We start from the raw sequence: 22,915 nt of genomic DNA, 5'->3' as shown, positions 1-22,915 counted from the left end.
ACAGGAAGACCCCAATGCGCCTTCCTGGACAATTATTTACAAACAATCCAGCATTTTATTATTACATAAATCACTATTTCCAGAAGCTGAAGAACACGAAATAACAATTAATTACAGAATTAATCGATAATATGATAAGAAACAATCGATAATATGATAAGAAACAATCGATTTGGAGTCACAAATACCCCCAAATCTAACCAGCAGTATGGCGGATCGAACCCACTGATCACTTGGTGCTTAACATTACCATTAAGCCATACTGCTGGCATCTGTATGCATCCTCTTGAAATTATTATACAGCGAGTAAATCTGTCTTTCAATTTAACTATATAATGCGTATTCTTTGATCGAATTGGTAATTATTTAACTTATTCACAACCCTCTCCCCCCCAATCCCACCTGAAATTCTTGAATGTTGATTTCCATCGATGTATTATTACATCATCTAACATTCTATATTGAAATAGTCACTGATTTCACTAAATTACATCAATTGTAGTTTTAATTAAGGAAACAACAGAATTAAAGTTGGATTTGTAAATAATTAAGCAATGTTATGATTTTGACGACAATATAGGTTCACCAACCTATTTAATTGCGATTAGTCAAATGTTGATATTTACTTTCAAATTCTGAATTGCTTAGTGAAAGTTGCCTACAAATTCGATTATATTTTGTTTTCTGCATACTTGTTTCGTAACAGTAAAGTGCATTATTATATTCTTACTTTAATTGAGATACGAATGAATATATGAATAACATTTTCTCATGAAAATGTTGTTCTTCAAAAAAGCAAAGACAATTCTGACTGAATCTGTTGATTCGATTTTTTTGCATTCCGGATGTTTACCGACTAACGGAAATAGAAATTTAGACGGTCGGGTTTTTTTTTAATCTCCCAGACATGCTCAAATCCTTTACGAAAAATATAAATTAGGTTCACATTCACTACAATGTCCGCCAAGATTATTGTCGTTAATGACACATATATTTTGTAATTACGCGTAGTATGTTGCTACTTGGTGATTAAAATATTTAAAACTTTCGTCATTATTCTGTGAATGTAAATTTAAATTAATCATCAGTCATCATCACATCTTGAACCACACGTAGCATTGGGTCGATGATGTCATGGTCGACAATGACTGAAAATTTGCACTTTTTATACATATGTACATACATTTCAAATCTTTTTTCTCTTTCTTTAGTGGTTCCGAATTTTCCTATATTTACGTCTTATCTGCATTCTTTGTTTTGATTTGCTTCTTTTTGAATTTTGTCTGGAGTATCCAGGAATTAGGAATCATTCCTTGTAAAGAGCTGTTTTGATTTTTAACGTACTTTTGTGGAAATCATACATTTAAATCAACTTTTGTTTGCTATTTTTTCATGCCTATAAATGTACTTTGGTGCTTACATATTGTATACATGTTATATTGAACTGGTATTAAATTTTATAAAAGTATAAAGGTTTTGTGCGTCCATTGTATGTTCGTATAGATTATGAGGTCGATAAATCTAGTTAATCTTTAGAAAACGATTAAAGGTCGTTTTCATTTACATTCATTTGCAGAAGAGCAAAAGATTTTTTTGCTAAATATTAAATGCTGCTCTAGTAAAGCCGACGACTCATTTTTTTACATTTTGCGCGAACATATGGTCAAAAAATATTTTTTCTGTGCTTTTTCAATTAATCATGCGGCTTGAAATGAGTTCATAAACATATGCTTGTGGACCTACAGCCAAAAAGCAGTGAATTTAAAGGCGCGAATACACTGAATCGTATGGCACGGGTACGTTCTTGGCCTCCTGTGGTGAAATAGCATATCTCACACCACAGAGTGAGACATGCAGGTTTTTTTCGACAAATTTCTTCAAATGAACCGTTGTATTTGAATGTGGTGGAAGTCGAATTTTCAGTTCCAACAACTATTTATGTTTGACTTCATTCCCAAATTGCTGTCAGGCTCTTTGGAACGCTACACCATTACCCAATTCGGACATATTTCTCTTGGCACCCTTATTACTCGATGTTTTGGGTAAAAATATGAACCATTATAAATATGCGAGTACTATTTTGATGTACATACATATGAGCCGTTATATTTGGAAGTGGCGGAAGTACAATTTTCAGTTCCAAAAACACTATTTCTGTTTGACTTATTCACAAATTGTTATCACTTCTTTTAATTCGATTTGTCCAGATTGTCGCAAAAAACGAATAAACGTATTACAGGCCACCAGTATTTTTAAATATTGTTAAACGCAAAATTAATATATTTAATTTTTTGCGAGATATTTCTCGAAATGAAGAAAAGTGAACTTATACCACTTTCAAATATATAAATCACATGTAAGGATTTTTGGTCTGGGTGTCATAGCATAGATCAGGTTTGCTAGCGTTTTTTTTACATGTGCAAAACTATCTTTAAAAAAACACGTGCCGGGTACCTCTCCGCGTGTTTGCGCCTTAGCGTCGCGAACTTTTCGCCAAGCGACTATATAGAGTCGCTATCCATCGCTGGTGATCGAATAAAACCGGTCACGAAATTTGTAGAAACTGCAGACACGAAAAAACCGCGGTTTTTCGTGTTCGGTTTTTTCGTGATAGGTTTTGTCTTGGAATTGGATGTTGTTGATCGTGGAAATGTTCGCGGTGACGTCACGACCTGCTAATAGTTCGCCGAAGAGTTCGAGATGCTTAAAAATGTCCAAGAAAGAAAAATATAATGCAAAATGTATTACATCTGCGGTATGCCTCTTTTGGTGTCTTATGTCTTCTTATGCCATGTTTATGATTTTGGACAATTTTGTTTTCATCTTTTGCGATCGAAAATATAAAAAAAAACTAATATAAAACCTTTAATAAGAAATGGTGTAGTTGTTACTTACGGTGGAAATCTCTCGGAATAATACCGTAACCATTGTACATACTGGTCGTAAGTACATACATACATACATAAATATGCACATGTTGAAAGACGCTTTACAATATGTACTACGTTTTTATTTACTGTGCATACTGTTTTTTCTCTCACAAAGGCGTATTTTATATCACGATCCGCACTAGTAAAGGATGCTTATATTCTTCTTGTACACTTGTTTATTTTTATCATATTTAAAATGTGTCTATTATTTGTTTTAAAATTCGCCTTCTTGACCCGAAAACAATAACATACATAATATGTAAGTATATCGGTTATCACTAGACCCAATTTTTAGCGTGAATTCTATCTCTAGCAAATAGAATTTTCAGTTAAAGCATTATTTTTTTTGGAGATAATTTTCATAATAATGATCAACATTAATACAATTTATGAAATACTTACGAAACTATTTAAAAACTAACAACAGGTTAAAAATAATATAAAATCACAAGTAACTCATTGTGGACAGCCTGAATTTTCCGAAAATTTTGAGAGTATTTTTCATAATGTAATAGTAAAAATAATAGGTTTTGTAAATTGTACATACGTCCTAAATCTTTCTATTGATTAAATTAAAAATTGTGATACAACTTTTTCGACCGTATGAATTTTCAGATCAGTTTTTCTCAATATTTTTTCAATTCTTTGGAAAAAATATTGGGCTATAATTTCTATTTAAACCATATATAATTTTTTTAAATTATTTATTTATCGATGTTTTGGACAAAGATATGCTGGTGTAATATCTACATATAAACGAATGTTTGAAATTAAATCTTATTATTTGGTATGAAGTTTGGAGGATTTCAAAACACACTGAAGTTTAATAAAAACATGTGTTTACGGTTCATATTGAATTAATACGCAGTAGTAATTGCAAATGACTTAAATAGGGGCTTTAACTCATAAATAGAGGTAGGATAGTCACAGTGCTATCCATTGTTCGGCAAACCTTTAACAATGCATTTACAACCTTTGAACAATACACGGCCCCCTCAGGCTCCGGTGACTACTCATAAATAAGGATTCTTTCTGGAAGTGATCTATTATTTATTGATATTTTCTTCTTCTATACATATAGATATAACTAGAGGTACAGGGCGCTTTGGGTCTATTTTCCAGGAAATAGAGAAAACTATAAAGCTAAAGTGCAAAAAAAAGATTCATCATAAAAATGAACAATAAACAAAGAACGGCACGCTTCCGGTCCTACCTCTACATATAACAAAAGCGCATCGGATTATTTTTTCCTTTTTATCCAGTGACGTGCCTGGATTATATGCCAAAATTCAAAATGCCATCCCTTCTAAAAATTATTATAGACTATTAAAGCCATTTTAAATAGATTTTAAAGATCAATGAAGCGAACCCATAAAACTTCAACATGTGGCCACCTCCTCTACAACGAATACAGTCCGAGAGACCCTTTCTTCGGAGAACGAGACGGTTGTCCAGCAATATTGTGTATAATTATTTGTATTATAGTATGTATATACAACAACAGTATTTATGTAATTATTTGAAATTACATTTTATAGTATATATTTTAATTAAAGTAATTGGAATGCACTCACTTACGTGGATCAGTTGAGGAATGGCGATCCATTCTTAAATGATAAATTATTTATAACAAAATATAAACGGAATATAATAATTCCAATTTACAATTTTTTAGGTACAATTGTTTTTTTTGATATTTTTCTTGTTTCGGTTTTCGAACCCTCAAAATGTGGCGCCCTTATACGTCACCTTACTTGCGTGTCCACGGAACGTCCCTGTCTCTATCCTACTCGGAAGTCATCGCAAGACCTCTGGGGACTCACACTTCTCCAGGACACTTCAGTGTTTCTCAGTCGTGAACATTTCAAAGTAAAAAAATAACTTTGGAGAGGAATTGCAAACTCTAGGGAACCACAGTCAGAATAAAATATTAATAAATTAAACAATAATAAATAGATTTCAAATAAATAAAGATAATTTCTGGATAAGCGCTGAAATGGCGAGTGCATTTCCACGGCTCTGGGAGAGGTCAATTTTTTATTTCATACAACTTATTTAGTTGAATCTCGATTTATTCGTATTTTCTATCTCCTCTCAAAAATTCTTAGGTCAAAGACAGATAGGTACGCGGTACGTGTTGTTTTTTTAGATGTAAAAACGGTAGCTAGCCTGATCTATGTCAGGCCAAAACTCACCATTTTGAGTGTTTTCGGTGATATATTTTCCTTGAATTGACATAGGTTTAACAGCTATTGATATCGTGGTTCCTATATTTGAAGAAATGTAGGAGAAATTCCATTCACATTCCATTATACGAAGCATATTGTTATAATTCATAGATTTTAAAACTATCAACACACCTTTTAACTATAAAAAAAAACGTTTAAAAATCAATTCTTACTGTATATTTTTTAATAGTAATGTTTATCACGTAAAATAAGTATTTCATTATGTAAAACATTTTCGTATGTGTTTTGTATATACAAACTCGACGACGAAATAATTAGAGCGAAAACACACTGAGTTGGACGTGGTACGTGTTTTAAACATGATACTTTTAAACATGCGAAAAAACGCAGCACCCCTAGCCCGTATACATGGTACACAGTCCGAAAAATCGCCCCCTGGAGTGTTTTCGGCGATATTTTATCCTTGCTTGACAGTGATCGATAACGGTGAATCTCATATTTGAAGAAATATAGGAGAAACTTGTCGGTTACATACGGATATGCATACACGTGCGACTTCTCAAATATATGCATTCTGCGGGTCCATCTTACGGCACAAACTCTGAGTTGATGAAGACTTAAAAATTGAAAAAATGAAATGAAATAAAATGTGTAGAAGCTCTAAGATTAGGAGTGGGGGTTTCGTCGGCTTTTCCCATGAATCTCTCGCACACACGCGTACTTGTCCCGTATTACCTTCCAGCCTGGGATGTTCTCCTGGTACGAGTTCATTTTTCGAGTCTTCATCAACTCAATGCCGTAAGAGCCACCGGCATTCTGTGCGTGCAAGTTCACCCGAATTCGGTTTGGGGAACACCACTGTCTACGGCAGTGATGGCGAACCTTTTTGAGAAGTGGGTCAAATTTCGTTAATTTTTTTTTTAGAACTAGTCTGGGTCACTAAGTCAGTGCAGTCATTTGAAGTGGGGGTTAAAAGCATACTAATAAATTTGGAAATCCAAAGATTTGTTCACAGAAAAGTTTAACAGTTGATTCTTCATAAGGGTTTACTATACTTTTAAAACTGAAGAGCAAAAAAAAATGAAGGTCAACGTCAAAATGTTATATTAAGTCCCCTTGCATTTATGAAGTTGATGACTTTTATTACAACTGGCATTACATTGGAAAATGTTTTTAAACCTTGCTTTGCACTTGCTGATGTATTATAAAATGAAATTCAATCGGAGAATGTCTAATATTTTTTCCCATCATATCGGGAGCACCGTCTGTTATTACAGAAACAATTTTCTGTAAGTTGATCCATTTCTTTAAAAGCATTATTAAATTATTTAAAAATGTCAAGACCAGTAAACTTCCCTTTCAACGTTATTAGTATTATTTTTTTTTAATTTTCACGGGTCATTCAAAAAGCCTCCTTAGTTCAGTGTCTGACCCACGGGTTATAGGTTCACCATCACTGGTCTACGGTAACAGCGGAAAGCCAATTTCCTACTTCTCTATACCAAGGCCCGGGCATCGGGGGGACAGCTATGGCTCTAGCCCTGGGGCCCAGGTTGCGAGGGGGCCAGCACCGAATATATATATTTTTAATTTGTTTCGAAATTGAGAAGTGTCTTACGTCTTCATATTTCGTAGTAACTTGTCGGTGATACCTAATCTATTATTTTTACAACATTACTTTTATTTGAAACTTGTGAAAATATATGTTATCACTAGAGATAGGCGCGGGAGCGTGCCTTTCGGATAAAAAATGGGAGTTTTGGGGCTTTTTTTCCAAGAAAGAGCAAACTATAAAGCTAGAGAGCAAAACAAAGTTCACAATAAAAATGAACAGTGGTGTCGAAGCTTATTTATTAACTTATTACCTTAGTCCGGCGCGACCCTGCGCACCACTGTTCATTTCTATGGTGAACCTTTTTTTTGCTTTCTAGCTTTGTAGTTTGCCCTGTTTCCTGGAAAATATCCCCAAAACGCCCTCTTTCCTGGAAAAAGCACGCTCCACCGCCGAAGACTTGTTGTCACTAGTCATCGGAGCCTGAGGGGGCCGTGTATTGTTCAAAGGTTGTAAATGCATTGTTAAAGGTTTGCCGAACAATGGATAGCACTGTGACTATCCTACCTCTAGTTATCACTAGAGGTAGGATAGCCAAGGGGCCACTCATTGTTCCATTGTTGTAAATCCTTTGTAAAAAAGGTTCGGCAAACCTTTAACAATGCAACATTTGAACAATACGCGGCACCTTCTGGGTCTGGGCTTTAGTTATCACTTATGAAGTGATTCTCAATCTTATTACTAAAGGGCGGACCGGAAGCGTGCTTTTTCCAGGAATCAGGGCGTTTTGGGTCTATTTACAAAGCTAGAGTGCAAAAAAAAGGTTCTTCATAAAATTGAACAAAGCACAGCGAACAATGAACGACACGCTTCCGTTCTGATCTCTACTTATTACTAGAGGTAGGATAGTCACAGTGCTATCCATTGTTCGGCAAACCTTTAACAATGCATTTACAACCTTTGAACAATACATGGCCCCCTCAGGCTCCGGTGACTACTTATTACTAAAGGGCGGATAGAGAGCGTGCTTTTTCCAAGAGTCACGGCATTTTGGGTCTATTCACAAAGCCAGACTGCAATAAAAAAAGGTTCGGCGAACCTTTAACAAAGGTTCATCATAAAAATGAACAATGCACAACGAACAATAAACAAAGAACGGCACGCTTCCGGTCCGACCTCTACTTATTACTCCTTGTGTGAATGTGAATGTGAATTGTGAAAAATATTAATGAGATGATTTTAATTTTAAAACTTTTTGGGGGGGGGGGCGGCTTAAACATGCTAGTCCAGCTGCCCGGCTTGGGATGTGCGGGCCATGCCCTGTATGTTCTGGCAAGCGAGTTGGATTCGGTTGGCCATTGTCGACACATAACTAAAACGTATCAATTGCATTGTTTCAGGATTGTCGTTCGGATACGAGTGAAAAATCATCGTCGAGCACCCACCAGCACCGCACGTTGTGAATAAGTGAGGAGAGTGGAGTGGAGTGCAGTGCAGTGCGGTGCGGTGCAGTGTGAAGTGTCAGTGAGTAATGCAATGAGTGTCAGTGGCGGGAGCGTGTGTTGAATCAGCCTCGTGAGGGAGGCCCTAGGGAGAGTGTGTGCGTCGTGACGACAACATCAGCAGCCTCACGCTGAGGAGATGTGGATGTCGGTGGGAGTGTGAGTGTGAGTGCGAGTGTAGGTGTAGGTGTAGGCGGTGCAGTGGTGGTGGTGTTGGTGGTGTTGCGGGATGCGGCCGCCGCGCCCCTAAACATGCTGGCTGCACTCCGCCACCCGCTCACCCACTCTAACACCCACACCCACACGCGCCGCTCACCCCCCGCACTCACACCACACACACCGACACATGGCGCAGTACACGCAGAGGTCGCAGCCCATTCTCAGGTCAGTCACACACACACACACACACACACACACACATACATACACACCCACCCACCCATCTCACTTCTCTTACCCCACATATGTCGATTCTCATTGCTCGAACTGCCTGTCGGGCAGTCCACTAGGATTCGTGCTCTACATTAAGGCGCGTTTCCAGATTTCGCGACGTGACGTCGCTTTCCAACCAACATTGACCGAGTAATCGGTGGTTATTAGCAAAGAGCGGACCCAGAGCGCGCCGTTCATTGTTCAATTGTTGTAAATTCATTGTTAAAGGTTCGCCGAACCTTTTTTTTGCACTTTGCTTTGTAAATAGAGCCAAACCGCCCCGATTCCTGGAAAAAGCACGGTCTGTATCCGCGCTCTAGTTATTATTAGTAGAGGTAGGATAGTCACAGTGCTATCCATTGTTCGGCAAACCTTTAACAATAGATTTACAACCTTTGAACAATACACGGCCCCCTCAGGCTCCGGTGACTAATTATTAGTCTTCGGCGGTGGAGCGTGATTTTTCCAGGAAAGAGGCCGTTTTGGGGCTATTTTCCAGGCAACAGGGCAAACTACAAAGCGGGATGGCAAGTAGTCCGATCGCTGTTCTCTGTGGTCGGACTACTTTCCATCTCGCTTGCACCAATGCTATCTGCGTTAAAAATGTGTACGCAACGAAAACTAACGCAATTACCGCCCGAGTTAGTACGTTTAGATAAAAAAAATATATTGAGATAGAAAACCAATACTTATAAACGTGGTGAAATAAAAAAAAACTGGCCATATTCCGTATTCGCGATTGTCGTGTGAACGATCGCCATGTGCAAAAATGTCCGCTTATCATATTCTCGGAATTCTTGCACACTTGACGTGGAATACAGTTTGAGGCAGCTGCTGTAGATCATTTTTTAACGACGACCAACTAGCCTTCCAACTGATAATCAATTGGGAGGCTAGTCGATGACCTTATCATTTATCGGTGATAATGATAAGGTTTTTGTTCAAAATACAATGCAATCGGTCAGATGATCCGAACCAAAAATCTAGTCCGTAGGTAGCTAAACACCACCATATTTTTTTTTTCATATGGATATGTGAAACAAAGAAATATCTTTATTTTTGCAATGGAATACCAGAATTGCATTTGACAAAAGAAACTTTGCTCAACAAAAGATTCTCAGAAACGATGCCGGACTTGTTCAGTAAATCGCTCTTTGCATTGCCTGCTACGATAATTAGCGTAGCATGCAATTTACTGAGCGACTTATCGTTCTATAAATTGCCTCATTTTACGTCAAGGTGTACTCGCTTCGACGTAGTTCAAACAATAGGCGAAGTACAGTACTTTGGGTTTAGATTGGACGAGCGCTCAGTCGAGATGTGTCTCCATGAGCGCGTTGTATTTCTATGAGTGCCTTGTGTGTCCGTGTGTAATTTTATATCCCTGTATGTACTAAATTATATACATCATTCGTAATGCTTTTCCAAAAACCTATAAATGAAATAAAATATTTGACCCAGCATAGACATATTGCTAACGGTTAGTGTTAGTCATAATTATTGTTCAGTAAAATTGCAGCGTTTATTTGGAACAAATTTCGACATTTTTATCATATTCTTCCGGTTAGTAATCCAAAGTATTTTTTATTTTGTTTGCAAAAGTTAGAGAATTAGTTTGCAATATATGTATCTACTGGTTACTTACTCATTGCTAACCTACATTTTAAAGAACTTCATAAACGCTGAAGAGCGGAATGTCTGTAAGTTGCGAGAGAATGTGTGCTACTATGTGTGTATGTACTCACCCCTATGAAGCGAAAGGTATGTGACATCTGATCTGTACTGTCTGTTTCACATTCTATTAAACTTCAACTTGTCCTTGAATACTGTGGCAGTGCAAATTAAAGTAACACTTGGAAAATTTGTACGTCATTTTATTGTTGAAGTGTACCATGCGCTCTTACTCGGAGCAAACCTGTCTTGGGTGGGGGGGGTTTGAAATGTATTATTTTTACTTATACCACCATAACGTTCACAGTAGATTGGTTCTGAAATGATCCCTAAAGGTAAACACATAGTAATCCACATATACAATTTCTACATGTTGTGGTTTGCGGCTACTACTCACAACCATTCGAGATACAAAAAAAAAGGCTGCGGGTTGCAACGTTGTATGCATGAGTACAATGCTTTAGTGCAGTGATGCATTTTTTTTTTCAACCTTCCCCATACAAAGTAACTGCGTGTGAATGCACCTTTACATACTTAATTCCAGTATAGTTTTGGTTTCGATTGCTTGAGTTTGTAAGTATACGTATACGATTTTACGGAGATGGACCATTTTTGGGTCATTTTTATTTATTTATTTATTTATTTTAATATACAAGTATACCACAGAGTCTTTACAGGTCACCCCAATATGACACTGTGGCCAGACAATACATAAAAGATCAAATACATAAGAAAAAATAAAACAACAATAATAGAAAAACAAATAAAATAAAACATTTAAAAAATTGTACATAAAAATTAAAAATTGAAAAATTGAGAATTAATAAATTGAAAAATCAAAAATTAAAAAAAAATAAAAAAATGAAAAATTACAAATTGAAAATAATACACAAAAAAAAAACACATATATAAATAGTTTAAATTGAATTAAAAGTAAAAAACAGTAAAAATACGGATAGATTATCCGGTGAAATATTGAAAATATCAATGTGATTGCTGACCAAATTCAAGCAGCGTAAGACTCGAGCGATTGGTGAAAAAGCAAGAACATTAGTTCTTGCTTTAATAGTTTGGAACAATGGACGCAATCGATAATCAATGAGGCGAGATGGAACCCAAAATTTCATTTCTTCCAATATAGTTGGGTTGTAAATATCACCTCTTAATAATTTGAAGAAATGACACACAAGATGCATATCCCGCCGATGAGATAGGGAACTATAGCCAACAGAACCTTGTACAAAAGCACTAGGAAACAGTTGAGGGTAGTATCCAAACTCCCTCATATATAGATAGCGGAGGAACTTCCTTTGAACTCTTTCAATTTTTAGAGAGTAAGTTAATTCACTGGGACTCCATATAATGGCATATGATATTCAAAAGCCTTTTTAAATCCAAATTATAATATAAATCTATTCAAACCTTAGCCATTGTATAAATACTTTTTTCTTATTTTTTTGTTTGAAAAGTTGCACTTTTAAAACTGCATTCAAATTAGAACACACGGTACGCATGGACACGCAAGGCGTACACCGTATCATATGGGGAACTCGATGGAACGCCGTTGTGTTAAATCGCAGACATACTGATTCGTTCGGCACGCCGTGCCTAGGTAGACTTTAGCTGTGATTGGCGTATCCCTATTTCATTGTTAATTCGTACGATCTTATTATTTCGGCAAATTTATATTTTATTTTTTCAAATATGGGAGTCACCATTACCGATCACTATGCAATAACGACCATAACGATTACCGAACCTATGTCAATATAACGATAAAATATATCCGAAAACACTCTGGGAAGAGTTTTGGCCTGGATCACCATAGCATTGATCAGGCGTGCTGGCGTTTTTTTACCTGTCAACAAAAAACGTGTTACGTACCACTCTTGTGTGTCTGCGCCCTTAGTGATTACTGATTTGTGTAGATGTAAATCATTTTAAATACGTACAGCACTGGTTGTGAACAGGCTCTAAATCGATTTTTTGCGTGTCGTTTTTGAACTTCTCTAATACTTTACAGTTAAATTTAGCTTTGAGTTAATAATTGCGCATAATGTATTTATATTAAAAGCTTATTTCGTAACAAATGTGTGCACCGGGCCACTAGTAAATAAATTAAGTAAAAATTTTAATTATTACATATACATTTATGTAAGAACGACAGCGTTTCAAAAAGCATTCGATTAACAAAGAAGTTGGTTGAAGAGGGCATCTTGAATTTAGTGAAAGGCCAATGAAAAGCCTCAAGGCGACTTGGCCTAAAACCTGACCTACCATTCGTATTGGATAACTTTGCATGATTACTTAATTTGTCACACGGTACCGAAGAGACATTATATTTTATAAATACGTACCTATTTAGTTTTTAAATAGCACATCAAAGTTTATTGGCATTTCGTTTAATAAATAAGTCTTTGAAGAAATTTGCGTGGGAGAAATTGTAATTGCGCGCGAGTTTTGTTATTTATTTCGTTTTTTCCTGTAAGAATAACTACCCACGTTGCACATGTAGGGTTGTACTCATTTATATCACGTCCCTCGCAACTCAATGAAATAATAATAGCGGCATTTGCCAAAAGTCGACAATCCTAGATTACCTTTGAAACCTTCTAGAATGGATTATAGATACATATCTCTGTGGAAAACCTATAACGGTAGCCCCGCCCAGACATGTATGTGTAATATAACGGACACATCAGCTCTCACCAACACAACCAACTTGCGACTGTTTCATTTTCATTTCGCAATGCGAAAATCTTACTTCTCATAAATTTGTATAATTTCATCAGAGGAAAAGTGATGTGCACAGTATATTCATTATTTTGTACTTGATAACCTTTAAAATATATACGGTAACAGGTAACGGCATCAATGATATATTGTTGTTTACTATCATTATATTTTTTTATTTAAAAATAATTAACTCCAAAAATTATAACATCGATTTTCCACCAATGTTTGAATGGATTTGAGGTATTCTAAGGCCCGGGCCACGCCGTACAACTTTGTCAGCCGACTAGTTGTGTGACCAGAAAAATGTATGGAAATGTGAGTGACAAAGAAGTTGACGGGTGTGGCATGCCCCATCTAACTGCATACACTCGTTTGGTCGCCCTCAACCAAGTCGCTCTCAATTCACACGGTGTGGCCCGACTTTTAAGGGTCAAATCACTGAATCGTACAGCATGACTTGTCTAGGTATGATTTGATAGGAAGATTAGAGTTGTGATTTTTTAATGTCCGAGCGTGAAAATTCATATATAGCATTCCGTTGGTTCAAAACCTTTTAAACTTTGTCTCAAATTTACGGTGTAAGGACTGACTGCTGATCTACATACATTTATTTTTTGTATTTTGTCTGGAAACTAACTAGCTCGCGAGAAGAACCATAAAAGCGAAAACACGCTCAACCGTACGGCATGCACGTTATCGTAGTTTCCTGCTGGGGAGGGCGTTTATTCGTGTCGTTGCTAATTAGTACGATATTATTATTTCGACAAGTTTCTCACTTCCAAGTTTTTCATACACAAGGATAATATATCACCGAAAACACTCGGGTTAGGTTTTGGCCTGGATGGCCATAGCATAGATCAGGCGTGCTAACGTTTTTTTACATGTGCAAAATTATCTAAAAAAAAAAAACGGGTCGCGTACCACTATGTGTGTATGCGCTCTTATCCTTACCACTCGAAAAATAATAAATGTTTCCAATCAAATAATTGAAATAATGTTATCAATTCGCGTATAAAAACGGAAAGGATATATCTAAGTATTTTAAGTTTTTTGCGTGGACAAGTATGGAGATTTGCCAAAAAATAAATATTAACAATCATAAATTCATAAGAATGCTGATCGCATCGTGGCCACTGACATACATGGTCATTTATTCGCGGACGGCTGGGTGAGTGTGCGGGGATGGAATGAGGGGGGGGATGCAAATTTTCCGCAGTGGTTGTGCATGCTGAAACATCGAGCGACAATAGCCTCGGTTGTGGTTGATGTATCAATCAATGCCTTTACAAAACCACCCGCTGAAAAATCAACGGGCACAACACTAATGTATTTATGTATAATTTAGATTGATACATAAACACTTATATCATTATCGACTTCGATTCTACTCGTATCTCTTTGCGTCGTACAGATATATTTCTTAAAATTGACACGTCTGAAATTGGAATATTTCGAAAACAAAGAAAATCTAAAATTGTCACGGCCATGCTAGTTTATAATTAACCACGTGAAGACAAAGAGTGTTTTTTAATGTGTATTTTTCGAAATGATGGGATTTTTTTTCAATTGTTGATAAACATTCGGCGTCATACAGAACGAGCGATAAAATTTGCGATCCTTTTCATTAATATTTTATTAATAAAACGAGTGCGGTGTTATTTTTATCTCATAGAGATTTTGTGCGTGTGACTCGCTCGCAAGATCAAGTTCAAGGTGCCTCTTCAAGTATTCTGTCGACACCTTGTGTTATTATTTACTTTCATCCGACCGTTTATTCGATTTATTTACAATTTCTCGGATCGTTTATGCCTCCTCGCATATATCGAACGTTGTATAATTGAATTATAACGTGACATACGATATGGTAGTACAATAAAATTAACAAATTACACTTAACGAGCAGGGCTCTCGTTTTTTATTAATTGTTTTCTTATTGAAAATAATTGTTTTATTAAATAAATATCACTTTATACATATGTACATATGTTAGGGATCGGTGCGCTCCCTTCTATCAACTTGCAATATCTCGAGACTCGTTTTCTCAACTTTTCGTCTGCTTAAACAGGAGTTTGTATATTGTATACATTTTTTTTATTATTTTGTATATACTTGCATGTGATATATTTAATGTACGAGACATATTTTGATTATTCATAGATTTTTAAGCTATTAACACACCTTTAAAATATTTAAAAAAAGGTTTTAAAATCAATCATTGTTTTAGTTTTTTAATAGTTAATGTTTATCTCGTAAAATAAGTATTTTAAAATGTAGAACACTTTAGTTTATATACAAACTCGACGACGAAATACATAAAAAAGTTGGGAAAATGAGTCATGAGTAGAGGTATGATAGCCAAGGTGCCGTTTATTGTTCAAATGATGTTAAAGGTTTGCCGATCCTTTTTTACAAAGCATTTACAACAATTGAACAATCAGCGGCACCTTGGCTATCCTACTTCTAGTCATGAGTAGAGGTCGGACCGGAAGCGTGCCGTTCTTTGTTTATTGTTCGTTGTGCATTGTTCATTTTTATGATGAACCTTTGTTAAAGGTTCGCCGAACCTTTTTTTATTGCACTCTGGCTTTGTGAATAGACCCAAAATGCCGTGATTCCTGGAAAAAGCACACTCTCTATCCGCTCTTTAGTCATGAGATATTGCAAGTTGGTGGAACGAGGTAGGCTAGGGATTTTGTATTTTGCAATATTCGTCATAACAAAAATGACATTCAACTCAAGTTTATATAAATACATATGTCGGGTTCCATTTAAGGATTACTAATTCTAAGAAAAATGTTATCGGTAAAAGGCAAAATTTCTACCTATAAATATTATTGGAAAAATATACTCGTATGTATTTCCATATAAAGTTTTTTTTAAACATTCATTTTTGTATCGCATTTTTTGCGATTTTATTTTACTCTTTCTGCGAATACGTACTCTTTCGCTTTTATAGCATGTTGCCGGTAATCGGATGTGGTATTTAAATATAATGCTATAATTGGATTTCGTCATAGTTGCATTATTATTTATTTTTATTACACTACAATATTATCAACTTTCGTGCATAGGAACGCATTTCAGTGTATCGTATTTATCAGTTGTTGCTTTATTGCCGACAAGCTCTTGTCATTTTGCATTCATTGCAATTTTGATAGTGAAAATTGAAAACGCAGTGTAATATAATATGTAAACACATTTACGCTTTGTTAGAATTTTTAATAGTTTATGCAAGGGATCCTCAACTTTCATCATTTATTTTTAGTAAAGAAACCCTCGCTAATATGTCGAATTTTCTGATGAAATCGTGAAAATTAAAATACATATCCGGTCGGTGTAATTCCTTTGAAACTTTCATTCCCCCAACCTGTTGTTGAGAGACAGCAAAATGCAAAATGATCAGTAGCGTGAATGAAAGATTACATGAAAGTATATAAAGACCCGTTGACCCTTTGAGTGCTGACATATTTTCTGTTGAAGGCCCGCCACGCTGAAAATTTCGCCAACATTTCCATCTAGAATTATTTAGAAATCCAATAGAAGGCATGTATAAAAATTGTAGCTAATCCAAACAAACCCTAGATAACTACTGCCGAGGATTTCGAGTTTTGTAAAGTACACGACCCATGTTCAATGCATTTTTTTTTTAATGTTACCTGGAAAGGCTCAGCGGGTAGTATTCTTGTTTACTTTGTACATGCTCAAAATATAACGTCTATCGGCGTATTTCAGGCCCATGGACTTGTTGGCAAAACGCCGATTGGCGTTGGTCAGCATTCAAAGGGTTAAATAGTGTGTGTGTCAAATCTAATTGTATAAAATAAGGAATTCATCTGGATAATTTCAATCCCAAATAAATAATATTCATAAATTCGAATGTGCATATATGTATGTACGTTGTATTATGTGATCGTATGCGATGCACGCTATATTGTAGAGTGCACGCTATAGTAGCATGCATATATTTTTCAGAGCTATGTATTTCTACACAGACGTTTTAATTCAACTTCTGGGAACTTTGATATCGATCATTTTCCAACCGCATTATAAATAGTCGCAGGTATATTTAGTCTGTTGCGCAGTGGCACTTTCAGACCGACATTCCGTTTATCCCAGTCTGGTCTATTCTACGGCTATCCTTGCTCGTTTGTGGACCACCTATTCACGTCCTACTCTGGAAAATTGCTAAAACACTGCATTTTATGTTTATCAGGGTTGTCCATATCGACGTGCACGCCTTGCAATTAATTTTGATGTAATCTTGCACTGTGTGTGATGATTTCGTCTGAAAAAAATACGACTTATCTTTTTGTTCGCGTAATTTGAATTTGGGTCGAACTTTACAATAAGACTTTGAAATATGATATGATAATGGTGGATGCGAAATAACAAAGTGTGTTGATATAAGTGTGTTGTGTAAATAAGCAGCTACTTTGTATGTGCTACGAATTTATCTTATGAATTGTAACGCTAAAAACCAACAACAATCTTGGATTATTGTATAAGTCGCGGGCTAAATGGGGAGAGGGGGTGGAGGTTGTTGGCTCTACTTATCTATTATAATTGTATAGTATCGGGTATCCATTTCGGACTAATATTTTGATTTTAGTTTCATTATCCACTTAATCGGCACGTGTTTGTAGAAACCGATTCGATTATTTTATTATATGTGTTAAGAGGGCTGGACAGCAGCGCCTTGTCCATACAAACTTACTAAACTTCTCCCTTCCTCAATTATGGCACTAGAGAAATTATTTTTTAATATGCTATGGATGTCCACCATTGGGGTGCATCTATCGTTTTATTTTTTTGATTTATTATTTTTTGTAGGAGCTAGGAGCCGCCAAACATCTATAAAATCGCCTCTTTTTTACACCCACGAAAAGAGTCCAGCGTGCTTATTTAACGGTCGATTTTAAAAAAAATACGCTGATAGATGCACAGAAAATATCTTTCTCATACCGATGATGAAATTTTTTTTAAAATTGGTTCAGTTTTGGAGGAGAAAATAGTTGATTAGGAAAGCTGGATTTTGTAAATTTAAAAGAGGTAGAATCTGTTGGACGCGCATCTGTCCCTTTTACTCAATATATGTGCGGGGGTCGGGGGGGGTCCGAGGCTAGTACACGTACACGTACACTATACACACACACTCGCACTCACATACGCACTCACATACGACTCCACTGTTCACATGACAAGTTCATACATACGATATACAATTCTCTCGAATCGTAACTACACAATATGTACGTATTACATATTCGCGCGCAAGTACTATATTCGCGCACACCAAATTGCAACTTCTCACTTGTCGATTTCTTTTTATTTCTCCAGATTGGTGTGTCTATGTATGTACGTGACACTTTTATACGAACTTCTAAAATAAAACAATGTGTTATGTAAAGTAATTATTGAATTTATTCAAAATATTTTTTCATTTTGTTTGCGGAGAAAATGAAAATAAAATACTAAAATCTATTTTCTACATATATATTAGTGAAATATTCACATTTTTTAAAATACAGGAAAAGATTATAGTAATTAAACCCTTTCACGGGCAAATTATTTTAAATTGATATATACGATTTTTTTCTTCTTGAATATTGTTCACAGGTACAAACAGAAGGCAAATATATTTTTTATTAAAACAATTAGTAATAAAAGTGGGAAGTATATTTTCCAGGGATCTTTCCTTGGTGCAGTTTTGAAAAATGAAAATGCATTTACAGATAACAAATATACTGAACATAAAATAATAAATGAAAATAAAACACACATTATTAAATAAAATATAGATATATTTAAATAGACTTATCAGCTTCCATGACATTAGCGCTGTCACGCCAATTTTTAAAACACTTGTGCTCAGTTGCATCTATATTTAATTTTGTAGCTCTGGCACATATGCAGCAGTAAGGGCGGTTTCAGACTAGCGTTTTATTTCTGCGCGTATACGGTCATTTCGCCATACGCGCTTACACGCGCGCTACTTTTTGCGCTTCAAAAAACCGAACGCGCGTACACGGGCTTATTTCGGCGTTTTCGCTCGAACCGGTAGTGGTGATTTAGTATCAACATGGATAATACGAGCTTATAAGCGCGTCTACGCTCGTACGAGTTGCGCGTATGGAAAACGAAGCGCCTATACGTGCCTACATGCACTTCAAAAAACGAGATTATACGCGCGTATAAAACGCTAGTCTGAAAAAAGAGTTTCGTACTCCGAGATATAAAACTTTTTTAGTTCGGAGCCCTACTATGCACGCTGCACCAGACAAGGAGTTAAACCCACTTTTATATGATCTCTTTGCCCAAGAACCGTCTGCAATGACTGTCAGTAAGGGATATCCTTCCTCGTCTATGTCACCATTTAAAATGGCGAGCCTTTTTTCTTCTTCACCAACGACAATCATTTCATCAAAGGCACATTCTTCGATTGTTGGCGCTAAATGTTGTTCTATGCTTGTGTAAGTTCCACGACTCAAATTTCATTTAATTGTGAATAGCCATTACCTGTACAAATAATTCCTTCTACGAAAGCAGTATTTGCGGAAACTTGCAGTTTCGGATCTTCGGAGTATACAGTTTCCTTTGCTAAGCACATTCTACACCGAAAAACATATTCGCTGAGAAAACCTTTTCTTATTTCTTTCACAAAATTTAAGTCAGATAATGTACAATTAGTGTGTTCATGCTAAATTTTTGAAAGCGCTGAAAATAAATATTTAATATCTACTATTCTGCGCCCTTCTAATTGTTCATGAATATCTGTTTCGTTGGGATTGTCTGCTTCTGCTTCTATAACTAAATCATCAAGCCTCGTTGATGACGTTGAACTAGCTGTTTCTGATAAATTTTGATCGAATAAATCTCGCGGAACTGTATACAAAGATGTCGGTCCAGAACTTGTGGAGGCTACAGCTAAGTTTCCAACAGCAGCAGCATTGGCGACATCGATGTCACTGTAAATCGAGAATACTATAAAGTAAACAGGAATTCCTCGACTTACGACGGAGATACGTTCCTGACCGTCGGTCGTAAGTCGAATACATATGTATATGTGTATGTATGTATGTATGTATATGTATATGAATGTATGTATTTGTGTGTGTATGTATGTATGTGTATATGTATAAATATATATATATATTTATAAATATATATATATATATATATATATATATATATATATATATATATATATATATATATATATATATATATATATATATATATATCATCATCATCATTTACAGCCATTCGCCATCCACTGCTGGATGAAGGCCTCTCCAACACGCTTCCACTCGTCTATGTTTTGCGCAACACTCATCCATCTCATTCCGCACATTTTCCTAATTTCGTTCACCCATCTTCCTTGCGGTCTTCCTTTTACTCTTTTGCCTTCTCTCGGGTACCATTCAAGCACTTCTTTTGTCCACCTTTCGTCCATCCTCCTAGCTACGTGACCCGCCCATTGCCATTTAAATCTCTTCACTCTATCCACTATGTCCACTACCCTTGTCACATTTCTCACCCACGTGTTCCGCTTCCTGTCTTTCCTCGTTATGCCAAGCATACAGCGTTCCATACTTCTTTGAGTGCATTGGATTTTATTTTGCATCTTGGCGTTCAGTGTCCAAGTTTGACATCCATACGTCATCACTGGCAAAACGCATTGATCAAAGATCCTTTTCTTCAGGCAGAGTGGCATTTTTGATTTAAAAACAGCATTCATCCGTCCAAATGCACTCCACCCTAATTTCATACGTCTCTTTATCTCTTCATTTTTACTACCAGACATGTCAATTATTTGACCTAAATATAAATAATTATTTACTACTTCTACTGGTTTATCATCCAAGGGCATGCAATAACTATTGAACATTAGTTTAGTCTTATCTACGTTAATTTTTAATCCTACTTTTCTACTTTCCCTGTCCAGCTGTGTTAGTCTGATAAGTAGGTCAGCTGAATCACGAGCTACTAGAACTATATCGTCTGCGAACCGAAGGTGACTCAAAAAGCGACCATTGATGCTTACTCCGGCTGTATCCCAATCCAATTTCCTGAAAACTCCCTCAAGCACCGCATTGAATAACTTGGGCGAGATTGTATCTCCTTGTCTTACTCCTTTTCCTATGCTATTCTCACATCACTACATTTTGCATAATAAATAATAGTTACTAAGTCACAAGAAAGCATTATTACCTGGTGGTCGAATGTGTTGTAAGATGGATATTTCGTTTAAAATATCGTTTTTGTCTTTTAGTCGACTGGAACATACGTTATTTCTTCCCTTTTCTTCCATCCATTGTAAGTACTCAGTTCTTAGACTTTCGTACAAACAAACGCTGAACGATATGCATATGACACGACGGAAAGGAGAATTCAAAGAAGCGGGACGCGTAAATACATTCATAAGCGCGAGCGACCGAAACAGCATATTACGAAAGATGCATGTTCCCAAACGTTGCAAGTACAAATATTTCCCGCTCGCATCAATAATACATCAATAATATTCGATGTTTGGGAATTTGTGCTCGATGCAAAACGCGCGCGCACACACACACTCTCACTCACTTTCGTGGTAGTTCGGGCTGTAGCTCGAAGACAGAAACAAAAACAACATTTTTTATAAAGCGATATTCAAAAGTGACGCTGCTATCCAACCCTCTTAAGTGCCAACTCTTACACTGCCTCTTGAATATATCAAACTTACAAAAAATATTGACTTTTCAATTTCATTAATATTACAGGTGTTGAAAATGGCATTAAATCATGTTTTTGAGGTATATACATATGTATTTATATTTTTCTACCGATATTATCCGATAGGTCAACAATTTTGAATAAATTTGAAAAATTCAAACTCATTTTTTTTTTATTTTGAGGGTGTGATATACATATTTGTATTAAAAAAGATAAATAACATTGTGTGTAACCAGAAGTATTTTCAAGATCATTGCTCTATACATGTTATTGAAATCTTTCAATTTGATAAATGCGTTGACTATAAATAACTTGTAGTGTTGTGCCCTTCGATATTTCAATATGACATTCCTGCATTCTTATAAACTTCTGATAATTACAGCAATATTGCTATGTTAACAAATGAGTGGTCACGGGTTCGATACAGTGTTGCTGGTCAGACTTTAGATATGTGACTCCAGGTCGTTCAGATTTTGCCAATTGATGTGCTTTCATTATTGAATCGGTTAATTTTTAATCAAACCTATTTTTTAATCTAACTTTAAATAACCTCAACCAACCTATTACATCTAATTACATGCGATTTGTCACATCAACGTACGATTTTTTTTGTATATATCTGTCTTACATATATACATGCATATGTATGTATATAAAAAAAAATATTTCGTCACGCAAACTAACATTCGGTATTATTTTATCTGCGCTGACGTATCATTTTATTCTAGATTGTTTTGGTAAATTATCTTCAATGACAACATATTGGACAGTCCCAGTTTACGTTCGCATTCATGTACGTCTCTTCAGATATGAAATAATAAGAGGCAGTGGCACAATCTAGTTCGATGATTATTGTCGTTCGGGGTTAGTGATCTTTTCACTTCGTGAATTTTAAAAATTCACTTTTCATCAAGTGTACATGTAATAGACTAATTTCATGCACCGTATGTACATATATCGTCGGTTTAGTAGCAGAAAGCTTTAAGCAAAAAAAATTATGTTTTAACCTTATAATCAGGGCTCTGGAGTCAGAAAAAAATTTATCGACTCCAACTTGAATGATTTTAGTAAGATCGACTTTTCTTGAAAACGTATTAAATTGTTTGTTGTAAAAAAAATAGCAATTTTCATAATATAAAAAAAATTTAAAAAAATCACTAAAAATTTACTAGTAACCCAATTTGTTGAATT

General features: G+C 35.7%; 3 protein-coding genes across 3 annotated transcripts in view; 2 read left to right on the top strand and 1 right to left on the bottom strand.

Annotated features, from left to right (window-relative positions):
• LOC143920219 (queuosine 5'-phosphate N-glycosylase/hydrolase) overlaps positions 1-22,915 on the bottom strand; it is a 529,776-nt gene that overhangs the window by 17,443 nt on the left and 489,418 nt on the right. The window lies entirely within an intron of this gene.
• The window catches only part of LOC143920231 (uncharacterized), a 433,558-nt gene that overhangs the window by 260,445 nt on the left and 150,198 nt on the right, over positions 1-22,915 (top strand). The window lies entirely within an intron of this gene.
• Positions 1-22,915, top strand: part of Smr (nuclear receptor corepressor smrter) — a 99,922-nt gene that overhangs the window by 3,721 nt on the left and 73,286 nt on the right. Inside the window, exon 2 of the mRNA XM_077442940.1 lies at positions 8,072-8,557. Coding sequence (XP_077299066.1) covers positions 8,520-8,557 — 38 coding nt within the window. The 5' untranslated portion in view covers positions 8,072-8,519. The remainder of the gene's footprint in view (positions 1-8,071; positions 8,558-22,915) is intronic.

This window comes from Arctopsyche grandis, chromosome 12 (genome assembly GCF_051622035.1).
Source record: "Arctopsyche grandis isolate Sample6627 chromosome 12, ASM5162203v2, whole genome shotgun sequence".
NCBI classification, from domain to species: domain Eukaryota; kingdom Metazoa; phylum Arthropoda; class Insecta; order Trichoptera; family Hydropsychidae; genus Arctopsyche; species Arctopsyche grandis.
This window is presented reverse-complemented; position numbering and strand designations above follow the sequence as displayed.